General features: G+C 53.2%; 1 protein-coding gene across 2 annotated transcripts; it reads right to left on the reverse strand.

Annotated features, from left to right (window-relative positions):
* Fam131b (family with sequence similarity 131 member B) lies at positions 1-7,409 on the reverse strand. Of its 2 annotated transcripts, XM_042677266.1 has the most exons (7): positions 7,382-7,409; positions 3,848-3,957; positions 3,487-3,522; positions 3,131-3,224; positions 2,715-2,912; positions 785-928; positions 1-576 (listed from the first exon to the last, which is right to left on the reverse strand). In XM_042677266.1, the coding sequence occupies exons 1-7, from the start codon at positions 7,407-7,409 to the stop codon at positions 101-103; spliced, it is 1,086 nt and encodes a 361-aa protein (XP_042533200.1). In that variant the 3' UTR covers positions 1-100. The 2 variants fall into 2 exon arrangements, with proteins under 2 accessions (XP_042533200.1, XP_042533201.1); XM_042677267.1 differs by lacking the exon at positions 3,487-3,522 and having other exon boundaries at positions 100-576.
* Between the last annotated feature and the right edge of the window lie 5,543 nt (positions 7,410-12,952).

Raw genomic sequence — 12,952 nt, forward strand, 5'->3', positions numbered from 1 at the left:
TTCCCGTCGTCTTCTGCCCCGGGGTTCAGCCCTGCTGTTGGGGCAAGGGAGGGTGTAGGTTGCAGCCATGCCCCTCAGGAGGGAGTAGGGTACAAAGAAGCTAGTTGTTGGCCTCCCCCTCCTCCTCATCAAATGACTGCACACCCGAGGAGGTGACGTCAGACACCTTCCGGCTAAGAGCAGTGGACATTTCAGGGTCTTCTCGTGGAGAAAGAGATTCCAGGTCCCGACATCCTGCATCCTCTTCCTCCTCAGTGGCCAGAGGCCTCTTCTCCTCCTCCACAGGGCCCCCTCTGGCCAGGTCCACCCCACCCAGCCCTGGGGCCCAGTCAGTGTCCCCCACCAGCAAAGGCGGAGGCTCCTGAGCAGAGTATCCTGATGCAGGCTGGGAAGGCCCCATGTCATGCAGGCTGGGTTGTGAGTCATCAAATGCAGGGCCAAGATAGGATCCTGTGGCTGGAGAGGCAATGAGGGACTGGTCGCTGGCTTCCCAGGCATCTGAGGACCCCAGACAGTACATGCCCTGGGATACGTAGGAGTGAGGCCAGCCATCCATGGGGGCTTGAGCAAGGGCATCTGCGAAGAGAATGAGGAAGGTAGGAGGGGGTCATAGGCTATCATGGTACCCAGAGCTCACAGAACGGAGGCTAAGACACAGAGGGAGAACACTGGGAAGCTGAGAAAAACATGACAGTCCTAAAAGACAGACAGAGAGGAGTAGCAGTAGCCCACATAATTAGGAAGCCTCAGGCCCCAAGGGTTGAAGTGTGGACCCATCTCTCACCCTGACTCTCCATCAGCTCCTGGTAGTTGTCACTATAGTTGCAGCCCAGTGGCTCCTGGGTGGAGTTGACACTCAGATCCTCACCATCCATAGAAGACCAGGCCATGAGCGTGGCCTCAGAAATAGCAAACTGCTCCATGACACCTAGGAGAAGAAATGCAGTAGCACAAGATTCCTCCAAGGGGTATGGAAACACACTAGTGCAAGACTGTTCAGTAGAAATAGAATGCATGCCACTTAGATCATTGTAAACTTCCTAGTAGCCAGACTTCAGAAGATTTAGAGGGCTGGGTACAGAGGCTCATGCCTCTAATCCTAGACATTGGGAAGATAATAGTTCGGGAAAAAAAAAAAGAAAGAAGACCCATTTTAACAAACTGCATATGGTGGTTCAAGTCTATAATCGCAGGCAAAAGTAGTAAGACCCCTCCACCCCCGCCCCCCCTTGCCAGGCACCGGAGGTTCATGCCTATAATCTTAGCTACTCAGGAGATGGAGATCTAAGGATCAGGGTTTGAAGTTCTGAAACTATTATATCCAATTATCCACCAAAAAGCTGGAAGTGGAGCTGTGGCTCAAGGGGTAGAGTGCTAGCTTTCAGTGAAAAAGATCAGGGACAGAACCCAGGCCCTGATTTTAAGCCCCAGTACCAGTCAAAACAAAACAAAAAAATGTGAGATGCTCCCATCGAAATAATAACTTGAAGCAAAAAGGACTGGAAGTTTGGCTTAAGAGGCAGAGTAGTTGCTTATAAAGTACAATGGGGAGTTCAAACTCCCGTAATGCCAAAAGAATAAATAAATGAATAAATAATAAAGTACAATTAATTTTTTAAAATGGATCACAGCTATTTACCTCAGTATACATAAAAGATTATCATGTCAACATATAACCACTATATTTGAAATCAGGCAAGTATTCAACACAGCCCATCTCTCTGGGAGGAGGCCCAAATTCTCAATGGCCACAGGTGACCAGGGGTACTGGACAGCCTAGCTTTGGTTTATGGTTGAGACAAGGCAAAACCATGGGGCACTTTCCAGGTCAGACTGGATTCCTAGAGGAAAGAGTTGGGAATCTTCTGTGAGGTATCCTAAGGAATTCAAGTCAGAGATTTCTAGACGTTTGGAGGCTTTTTAGGAATTGAGCCTACTACTGGAAGAGAGCAGAAGCATCCATATGTAGATCCACAGAAGGATCCTTAAGAGATTCCTAAGGATCCCTAGATTTATAGTGAGATCAAATCAAAAGCTCCAGGGATGGGAAGCAAAAAGGGATAAGTTGAAGCTGAAGTTGCTATTGGTCTTGCTACTCCTAATGTGCCTGCTGCCCTGCCCTGCTGCCATTTCCTCCACTACCCAAACCAGACTTACCCTCCCTGCCAGGCCTACCTGTCCCTCTTCCTAGCTATCTTACTGAGATCTGCTGCCAGCATTCAGCCTCCCTTATTGGTACTCCTCATGCCTGCCATCGAACCTAGAGTTCAACCTCTTCTGTAGCACACCATCTCCACGTTCCCTTGATCTCCAGTGGTAACAATGAAAGCAGTGAGCGAATTCACGACAGCAGGTGCCGAGGGGCAAGGCTAGAGGAAACCCCACTGTCTTCCTTTCACTTCTAGAAACATGGGTAGAAGCAGAGCCTTTTAAAGCCATGCCTTCTATGCTCCTAGGACAGGCCCACACGGTAGCCAAGAAAAGCATCTGGAATTGGTAGCCTTGAAAAAAAAAGCTCTATTATTTAATTTTCTGAAGTGGTGATTGCATCTCCCAGAATGAACATGTGAAAATGCTTGAAAATGAGGGTTCTTAGGCTATGCAAGCCTCTGTGTGAAGGAGGAGAAGGCCAGTCCTTCCACAAGGGAGCACACTGAAGGGCCAGTGTCTGACCACCCTCAAAATGAATCTCTTCAGGACTTGGGCACAAGTACCTGCTAGGAAACGTGCCTCCTTCTCGCCGTCGCTGAGGTCGGAGTAGGCGTCTGTATCCCTGCGCACGGCCTCGTGGCTGTGCTGTGGCTGAATCGCTGGGGCCTTCCCCCAGCCCTGCCACTCAATCATGTGGGCCACTCGGCCCTGTCCCATGGCTGTGGGCTTTGTCACGTGGTCCTTCATACTCCTCGAGATCCCTAAGGGGCCAGGCACACCCATAGCCTCCAGATTAACACTCAGTACCCATAACAGACCCCACCCCATCCTCCCCCTCCCAGCTCCCCTTGGAACTCCCTCCCATTGAGGGGGAGACAGCCTCCACAGAAGGGGCAGATAAGCCTGGGCTGTGGAGCCTAAGGAGCCATGAGACTAAAACCAGAAGCCTGTTGGTAGTTCCCATCTGGATGCAGCTCACCTGAGAACGAGGACTTGGCCAGGGCTCCAATGCCATAGGCATTAGAGTTCCTCTTAAGCTTGGGAAGGATGGAAGTGGTGTCCTCCATGGACAGCTAGGGAGAGAGGCAGTGGAGTAAGAAGATCTGGGGTGCCTTATAGATGGCAAAGAATTCATAGCTTCCGGGAAGAAGGACACAAACCAGGGCAGGTGCAAAGAAAAACCACAACACCAACATCCTAAGTAGGTATCTGTTCCACCTGTCCTGGAGGCTAGGTAGAGCACAGTGCCTGCTGCTGACAGGCAATGCTGGGTGGCATAGCGTCCGGGGAGAGGGAGGAATAGGAATGGATCAGGAGGGCCGAGTCAGCACTTACATTGATGCCGTCCCAGGAGAAATCTGTCCTCGTTTGCTGTAAGAAAGAAAAAAGGGAATGGTATCCCAGAGTCCTCCAGAAGAACCTCAACCCCACCTTCCTCAGAGGGGACCGCCAGAAGTGTGCCAGGCAACGCAGGCTTTCCTGAGAATCTCCGTGTGCACCGTGGGGTGTGGATTTCCAGGAAAAGCCAGGAGGAACGTTATATAAAAGGATCCGTCTGAAGGAGTGTTTGGAAAGGTGCCGTGGAAGGTAAGGAAGATCAGGCAGCTAGAGACTTCGAAGTTTTTTGTTCCTGGTGGTTCCTGGGTCTCGGATGCGCTTTGGCAAAGGGTAGGGAGAGCTGAGCAGAGAGCCTCACCTCGGTAGAAGGCCGGTGGAGGCTGCTCCCATGCAGAGAGCTGGTGCTGTCCATGTTGATCTGATCCACATCCTTTAGGCCTTTCCAGTCCACTGCAATCACCTCGTTCCCTGAAGTAGACACAAGGTTCTTTGCTGCTTCTCATCCCCCTGGGTCTTCCCTATAGGATGCTGAAGCCAGCCACACCCCGTACCTTCCTTCCTTCGGCTGCCACATTCCTCTGATTACCCATTTCCTACAATATTCCTACTGTCTCCAAATTCTGGGTGAGGAAAATAATCATGCTGAGCCAAAACATTGGGGCTTAGCTCAACTGAGAATAACACGTGCACCTCCGAAGTATTTCCTGGCCTGGCCTTCCATTTTGTTGCCCGTTACCTTGGGTAGGAGAGGTGGGCAGGCAGAGGTTGGGTCCCGAAAAATCTTTTCTGGTTTCTTTATGGGTCTGGGCTTTTTGCCAATATCAGTTCTACAAACAAGACTTCTCTGTGCTCAGGCTTCATCTTGTTTGGGAGGGGTGAACGCCTTGCCAAGACCTTGGTGGCGATAGAGTCAGGAGGGAGGGGACAAGGAGTTGAGTCTGCTCCCATGAAACAAGTGAGAGCAGAGGAAAGGGTCAGATGGAGACACTGAACCCAACTTTCATGAAAGATGGGGGAATGGAGAGAGGGGAAGGAAACCAGAGGACTCGGCAAAGGAAGAGTTACAAGAACAGGACTTTAAACAAAGAAAGAGAAGACAGAAGACAATGAGAAGAATAAAAAGGACTGACCAAGAGCTGGGCACCGGTGGTTCACGCGTGTAACCCTAGCTACCAAGATGGCTGACATGTGAGGATCTCGGTTCAAAGCCAGCTGGAGCAGGAAAGTCTGTGAGACTCTTATCTCCAATGAACCACCAGAAAACCAGAAGTGGCGCTGTGGCTCAAGTGGTAGAGCGCTTGCCTTGAGCTGAAGAGCCCAGGAACAGTGCCCAAGCCCAGAGTTCAAGTCCCATCACCAACAAAAACGGGGTGGTGGGGGACTACCAGAAAAGCAAGAGGTCAGGGGAGAGACTCCCTGCCTGAACATGGGGTGCTTGCTACTCACAGAAATCTGGAGAAGAACTTCTTGGGTAGATATAGAATTCACAGATCAAATGACTGTCTATGTCCTTTGCCATTACAGACTCTCACCACACCTGAAGCGTTGTGATGCTAAGTTTAGGGTTATAGGTCCTCCTTGGAAGGGGTGCACTACATGGGTACCAGGAGAAGACAATCCAATCTGGAACAACATAGCAGGTGCAAAAGGAAGGAGGGGATGGTAGTTCATGGCACTTAGGGTTAGGACCGCCCAGAGGTGACCCACTCTCATTTAGAGCCCTAAGACATGCATAGACCGACCGGCCAAGGGCCTGAGGCTCGAGCAGGAGGTGAGGACCTCATTAGGACAGCAGAAATCGGGCACGCAGGGAACCATCTCTGAGAAGAGGAGAGGGGAGGTGGCCCTCGAGGAAGACAAGAGCTGAGTCAGAGCCCTGGGGGGCAGAGAGGGGGAGGAAAAGAGAAGGGGGGCGGAGGAGGAAGGGGAGGGGTCTCCATGGAAATACGCGGAGCCTCAGAAATTAGGCTTCCTGAGGGTGAGTTTGTTTGCAATAATAACACGAATTATTCTCTCAGCCTGAGGTCACCGGGGCGTGTAGGAGGGAGAAAGGGAGAGTTCGGGAGGGAAAATGGGGGGGGGGGGGTTCATCTGTTAAGCCGAAAGTGTAGCGGGTGCGTGGGGTGGGGGAGCAGGGGGCGGCGGCGAGGCCGCGGCCGCGGGGAGCAGGCGGCTGGGAAACCTCAGCGCCCGGCCCCGGCGGAGGTAAATACAGAGCCGGCCCCGCCCCGCCCGCCTCCCGGGCAGGTGCGGGCGGACTCGGGGTTCCCAGGCGACGCCCCACCCTTCGGCCAAGCCAGACTCCAGACCCCAGCCCGCGTTCTGACCCCGCTCCCCCGGCCTCTCCCCCCCCCCCCGGGAGTGCACGGTCGCCCAGCCGCGGGGTCCGTCTCCCCGCGGCCCCGGGCGCAACCCGCCCCCGCCCCGGAGGGAACGTGCACGTGAACAAAGCCGCTCGGGGGAGGCGCGAGCGGCGCGGAAAGGCCACGGGGGGGGGGGGAGAGGGGCGAAGCACCCAGGCCGGGGGGGGGGCGGGAGGTGGAGGGGGCGCAATGGGGCGAGAGGGTCTCAGAAGAGGGGCGCTCCAGAAACAGGGGCGGGGGGGGGGAGGCGCAGGGCACCGCGGAGCACAGGCGGCGGCCTGGAGGCAGAGGGTGGGGAGGGTCGGGAGTAGGGCGGGCGGGCGGGCGGCCGGGGATCGGAGGGGGGCTGATGGGCCGATGGTTGGGGAGGAGAGGGGCCGAGCCTGCGGGCGAGCGGTGGGGAGAAGGGAAGGACCGAAGGGATGGAGGGAAGGGAAGGACCGGGGAGATGGGGAGCGGGGATAGATCGGAGGGAAGGACCGGGGAGATGGGGAGCAGGGAAGGACCGAAGGGATAGAGGGAAGGAAGGACCGAAGGGATGGAGGGAAGGGAAGGACCGGGGAGATGGGGAGCGGGGATAGATCGGAGGGATGGAGGGAAGGACCGGGGAGATGGGGAGCAGGGAAGGACCGAAGGGATAGAGGGAAGGAAGGACCGAAGGGATGGAGGGAAGGGAAGGACCGGAGGGATGGAGGGAAGGGAAGGACCGGAGGATGGAGGGAAGGAAGGACCGAAGGGATGGAGGGAAGGGAAGGACCGGGGAGATGGGGTACGGGGAAAGATCGGAGGGAAGGGAAGGACCGGAGGATGGAGGGAAGGGAAGGACCGGGGAGATGGGGAGCGGGGATAGATCGGAGGGATGGAGGGAAGGACAGGGGAGATGGAGAGAAGGGAAGGACCGGAGGATGGAGGGAAGGAAGGACCGAAGGGATGGAGGGAAGGGAAGGACCGGGGAGATGGGGAGCGGGGAAAGATCGGAGGGATGGAGGGAAGGACCGGGGAGATGGGGAGCAGGGAAGGACCGGAGGATGGAGGGAAGGAAGGACCGAAGGGATGGAGGGAAGGGAAGGACCGGGGAGATGGGGAGCGGGGATAGATCGGAGGGATGGAGGGAAGGACCGGGGAGATGGGGAGCAGGGAAGGACCGAAGGGATAGAGGGAAGGGAAGGACCGAAGGGATGGAGGGAAGGGAAGGACCGGGGAGATGGGGAGCGGGGGAAGATCGGAGAGATGGAGGGAAGGGAAGGACCGGAGGGATGGAGGGAAGGGAAGGACCGGAGGATCGAGGGAAGGGAAGGACCGGAGCGCTGCAGCCGGGGCAGGGAGGGAGGATGCGAGGCCCGAGGACCGCGGGCGCAGGGCGGGCTGGTGAGGGCGCGGGGGCCGGCGGGGTGCGCGCGCGCGGACCGGGGTACCCGGAGGGGCAAGGACGGGGATGGGGGAAGGGTCCCCGGGGGGAGCGACCCGGGGGTCAAGCCCTGCACCCCCCACCCCCGCCGCCCCGGCCCGCGTCCGGCCGCGGTACCCACCCACAGTCCGCGAGCCGATGCAGCCCATGGCTCCGGGGCGCGCCGGGGCTGGGCCCTCAGCGGCTCGGGGCGCGCGCCGCCGGGGGGAGCACGGGGAGCTGCGCCGCCGCCCCAGCCGCTCTGCAGCGCCGCGGCCGTCTCCGCCCGGCTCCGCTCCCCCCGCCCCTCTCCATCCCTCCCCACGGCAGCCGCCGCCGCCGCCGCCGCCAGGCTCCCCCCCTCCCCCCCGCTCCCGGGCTCGGCTCGCGGCGGGCGGGGAGGGGGCGGCCCGGGGATTGGCTGCGCCCGGCGCCTCCCCGCCCAGCCCGGCCCCCCGACCCCCGCCGCCGCCGCCGGGAGCCCCTGCCCTCCTCGCGGGGTGGGGACTGGAGAAGGGGCGGCCTGGGTCACCCTTGGGCGCTTGGGGAACGGACTTGGGGGGAGTCCCGACAGGACGTGGGGTGCGTGAGGACGAAGCCCCGCGAAGGGCCTGGGCTAGCGGATTCCGCCGGTGTTGGTTTTCTGCCTGGGCTGCGTCCGACACGCGCGCGGGGCGTGACCGGGCTCGGCTCCGGGGGCTCGGCGCCCCCGTCCCCGGGATCGCTCCTTTGTCCGCCCAAATGCGTGGTGGAGTGCGGGCGGCGGGACCGTGCGCGGGGGGGGGGGGCGCCGCCCCGAGTGTCCCGACCGCCGGGCGCGTGGGGTGGGGCGGAAAAGCCAGGCCCGAGCCGGGCGCGGGTGTGGAACGGCGGCCGCGCGGGCCCGGCGGTGGGGAAATCACGACCTCGGCACCCACTGAACTTTTCTGCGCCCGGCTCTCCTCGGACCGTGGAGAACACCGTTGCCGGCCCGCTGTGCGGGGAAGGGGGCGAACCTTGCCCCCGGCCGGACGGCGCCGGGGGGCCGGGGGTGAGAGGGGGAGCCCTGCGCGCAAGGATTTAAGGGGGGGCACTGTTGTCACCGCAGGCCAGAAGTGAGGTCCCGGGACCACCCCTGGGGGGAAAGGACCGGAGAGCCTCCCGGGGTGAGAGAACCGGCCCGGCCGGCACCAATTAGCAAATGCTAATTGAGGGTGGGCGTGCTCCGCGGGAGCTGTGTGTGGCCTGGGCAACTTCGGGATGCCCAGGCGTCACGTTTCCCTCATGCTAGGGAGCTGCCTCCCGAGGCACACACGAAAACCTGGGAGCAAATAGCCCATCCTCTGACGACATCGCCCCCAAATACCTCAGGCCGGGCAGTTTATAAAGAATAGTTTATTCGCCTCACTGTTTTGGAGGCTGGAGGGAGGCTGGCCTCAACACCTGCTTGGCACGGGCGAAGATGGTATTTCTGCAGCAGGTGTGCAGGCTCCACCTCGCCCCCCTCCCTCCCTCCCTCCTTCCCTCTCTCCCCCCTTCCTTCCTTCCTTCCTTCCTTCCTTCCTTCCTTCCCCCCCTCTCTTTCTCTCTCTCTCTTTCCTCCTCCTCTTCCTTCTTCTGCTCAAGGCAGCACTCTACCATTTGAGCTACAGCTTCACTCACTCAAGGCGTTTTGACAGTTATTTGGAGCTCAGAGTCTCATGGACTTCGCTGCCCAGGCTGGCTTTGAATCATGAGTCTCAGATCTCAGCCTCCTGAGCAACAAGCATTACAGGAAGGAGCCACTAGCAAACAGCTCCAACTCTTCTTGAAAAGCCACTCATACCCTAGTGGGAGAGCCCAGTCTTTCCTTAAGGTACCTCCCTAGGGCCTCACCTCCAAAGGCATCCAGAGATGACATTGGTGATTTGGTGTCTAACTCATGGACCAAAGCAGATACAATCTAATTGCAGATCTGAGAAGTGGGATTATGGGGAGAAAACTGATTTTTGGTCTAGATACTTGAAGACATAAACTAAGTCTACATCTGTAAAAATCCAGGAGGAGAAGAGAGAATCATCACAGACCTGTAGATTTTTTATTTTCCTTAAATCGAATATAGTTTGTGGCATGATCTGATAGAAAGACTTAGAAAGCTATTCATTTTCCTATATCTACCGTTGCTGATTATACCACATAAAGGAAATGTGAAATGGTTTCAGTACTCTTGGCATATACTACCTAGCTGCAGAGGAGAAAAACTAGAGATGGTAATTTAAAAAAAAAGAAATATGGAAGGAGGAAAGAAGAGAGGAAGGGGAATGTCCACTGAAAGGGGAAAGTCCAGGTGTGGAGCTCATGGACCAAGTGATCATTGCTGTTTGTGTGTTCCAAACAAACTGTTCCCCAGTACAGAGTCCTCCAAGCAATATGTATTTATATTTCACTACGTTTACCATAATGGTCTAAACACGGACACTGCTTCTTTTGGTTGCCTTAGCACAGCTGTATAAGGCTATATCTATCCAGATGATTTAAATTGAGTTAACATGAGAGATTTCCTACCTTGCAGCCCCTGTTCCTCTCTCACATTTTGTCCCAAAGGTAGTTCCAGCACTAAAGTAGAGTGTCCTGAGCTTCCTCTCAGCCACTTTTCCCCATGAAGACATTCTTTCATTCTCCTTCCCACTTTAGGAGCTCCAGTTCCAGTGGGAACCTGAACAGTGGTTCTGGAAGACAATTTGATAGTACCCATCAAACCCCCAAATCCTTGATATATGCATTGTTCTTTTGGTTGTTTCTAAACTGTGATACAACCAATCCATTTATAGAACTATTCTAAGGAAATTAAAATAGAATGTGGACAAAATTTTAACCCAGAGCACCATACTAGATAATTAAGGCGAGGGTATGTCTGCAATAAAAATAATATACAGCCATTAGTAATATTTTATCATTGTGTTTGTTGACGTAGAAATGATGCATGTTATACTATAATATAAAAACAAGTTATAAGAATTAGAATATACACACATTGTTCCTGTCTTTCATCTGCCTTTGTATCTTAAGTAATTTATGGAATTTCCCAAGGAAAGCCTGTTTTACAAAGCTCCAACCCAATCTAGTTTATAATTTGATCCTCAGCAAAATCATATTAATTGGATCTTTCCCAAAGTCTAAAAATACAAGACTTGGACAGAATGTTTTCAGTATGGCACTGGTACTTCCGAATGGGTCCCCTTAGGGACACAGTCCCAAGGTGAAATTGAGCCTCTCATCTTCTCTGTTGTGGCTGGTACACATCTCTGGTCTCCTGTGGTAAGTACTTGCACAAAAGGAATCACTTGAATTCAGTGACAGTACTGTTTATGACATGATTTTTTTTTCTCTAAGATCCATGGACAGAATGAAAAATCTATAACCGTAGATGGGAAAAACTACATCTCTGTATCCACCAAGTTAAAACTGAAATTTGTCACTTAACTCAGTTATCTACATAGGTAGCAAGCCACTGTGGTCTTAGAAGCACTGGGTTGTGTCTTTTATCATCAGTCAGAACTATAGATGTTGATATTACAAGGTAGTGGTTGTAGATTTTTTTTTTTGGGTCCAGTCGTGGGGCCTGAATTCTGGGCCTGGGCACTGTCCCTCAGCTCTTCAGCTCAAGGCTAGCACTCTACCACTTGAGCCACAGCACCACTTCTGGCTTTTTTCTTTTTGCTTATGTGGTGCTGAGGAATCGAACCCAGGGCCTCAGGCATGCAAGGCAAGTGCTCTACCACTGAGCCACTTCCCAGCCCCTAGATTTTTTTTTTTTACAGTATTTCTTATGTTCATCACCTTGATATCACGGTGGTTTTTGAACCTGTCTTTACTTGTATTAAAGCCTTTCACAAGAATCAGATGTATTACTAGATAATTTAAAAATAATTATATTCCCTTACAATTGATTTCCTTGGTAATCAAACATGTTTTATTTCTCACATTTAATATTATTCTGAGAGGCAACCATGATTCTGACTCTGGGAATAAACTTCCCAGATTGCCAAAGGGGTCCAAGACACAAAAGAGCTTCAGAAGCTGCCTGGGAAGGTGGCTCAGCGGTAGAGTGCTTGCCTTGCATGCACGAGGCCCTGGGTTCGATTCCTCAGCACCACATAAGCAGAAAAAGCTGGAAGTGGCCTTGTGGGTCAAGTGGTAGAGCACTAGCCTTGAGCTGAAGAGCTCAGAGACAGTGCCCAGGTCCAGAGTTTAGGCCCTACGACCAACCAAAAAAAAAAAAAAAGGGCTGGGAAGGTGGCTTAGTGGTAGAGCGCTTGCCTTGCATGCCTGAGGCCCTGGGTTCGATTCCTCAGCACCACATAAATAGAAAAGGCCGGAAGTGGCACTGTGGCTCAAGTGGTAGAGTGCTAGCCTTGAGCTGAAGAGCTGAGGGACAGCGCCCAGGCCCAGAGTTCAAGCCCCACAACCAAAAAAAAAAAAGAGCTTCAGAATCCTTGAACTATAAAAAACACAACTGGTGGAGGAGTTTCTCATTTTTCAGGGGATTAATCTTCTTCCCCATCACAAATAATATCAAGTTAGACACCGGAGTCCCCAAGAATGATGGTAAGTTCTTCCTCTAGTCTACAGGACTGAGAAGCAGCACTATACAGCTCACAGGAGACACCACCCTTCACACTCATCTCAGCCAATGGAGACTCAGCTCACAAACCCTGCAGCTCAATATTTATTTTCTTTTCAAGGGAGGCACTATTAACTCCCAGTGAAAGGTCTAGGAAAAGATCCAACTGAGAAGGGAGCTTCCAAGGCTGAGCAAGGAGTAATTGGCTGCTAACACTGCCACAGAGGCAGGATGAGCTCAGAAAGGAAGACTGGGAGAAGGAGAGGGAGCCCAGCTCTTCCATTCCACAGGGAAGAGCTAGGCCAGATGCCTGTAGGTTGCACGTTTGATGTTGGAAAGATGAGGGATTCCCATCAGATTGGCATCTGTCTCCTCTGTCAAGTAGGAGGCAAGATCATATACTGAGAATCAGAGAATGACGGAGATAGAGAAAAAAATAAAAATAGTAATATCTAACTATCACTTTGCAGCTCATGGTTATATTACAGTTCAAAAATCTGGGGCTTGAAGGTCAACTAACCTTATTATTATTATTCTTTTTATTTTTAACTGCTGGGTTATGAACTTAGGCCCTGTACATATTGGGCTGGTAGTCTTATAGCTTGAGTCATGCCTCCAGTCTGGCTTTTTGCTGGTTACTTTGAAGATTGAGTCATGAATTTTCCCAACTGCAGCCATAATCTAGGTATCAGCTATGTGGTATCTGTGTCTAGGTGTATAAGCCTGAGGCCACTAGCTTCCAACTCAATTCTGACCTCAAAACACAATCCTCCACTTCCACTTGCCCTCTAGCTGAGGTTACAAATGTGTTCAATTCGAAGAATTTGTAAAAATTGCGATCTCTTCTGCCATGATCCACTGATCATTCAAAAGTGTATTGTTCATTCTCTGTGTGTTTTTATATGTTCTATATTTAATTTTTTTCTGCTCTTGAATTCTAGTTTTATGCCATTGTGGTATGATAAAATGCAGGGAATTATTTCATATCTTTTGCATTCGTTATGACTTTATGTCCTAAAATGCCATTATTGTGGAGAATTATCTATTGACTGAGAAGAATGCGTATTATCTGGCTACTGGGTAGAATGTTGTATGGATAAACACTATGTTCATTTGATCCATAGTGTCATT

The sequence above is a fragment of the Dipodomys spectabilis genome, unplaced genomic scaffold (genome assembly GCF_019054845.1).
Source record: "Dipodomys spectabilis isolate Male_0828 unplaced genomic scaffold, ASM1905484v1 ptg000034l, whole genome shotgun sequence".
NCBI classification, from domain to species: Eukaryota; Metazoa; Chordata; class Mammalia; order Rodentia; family Heteromyidae; genus Dipodomys; species Dipodomys spectabilis.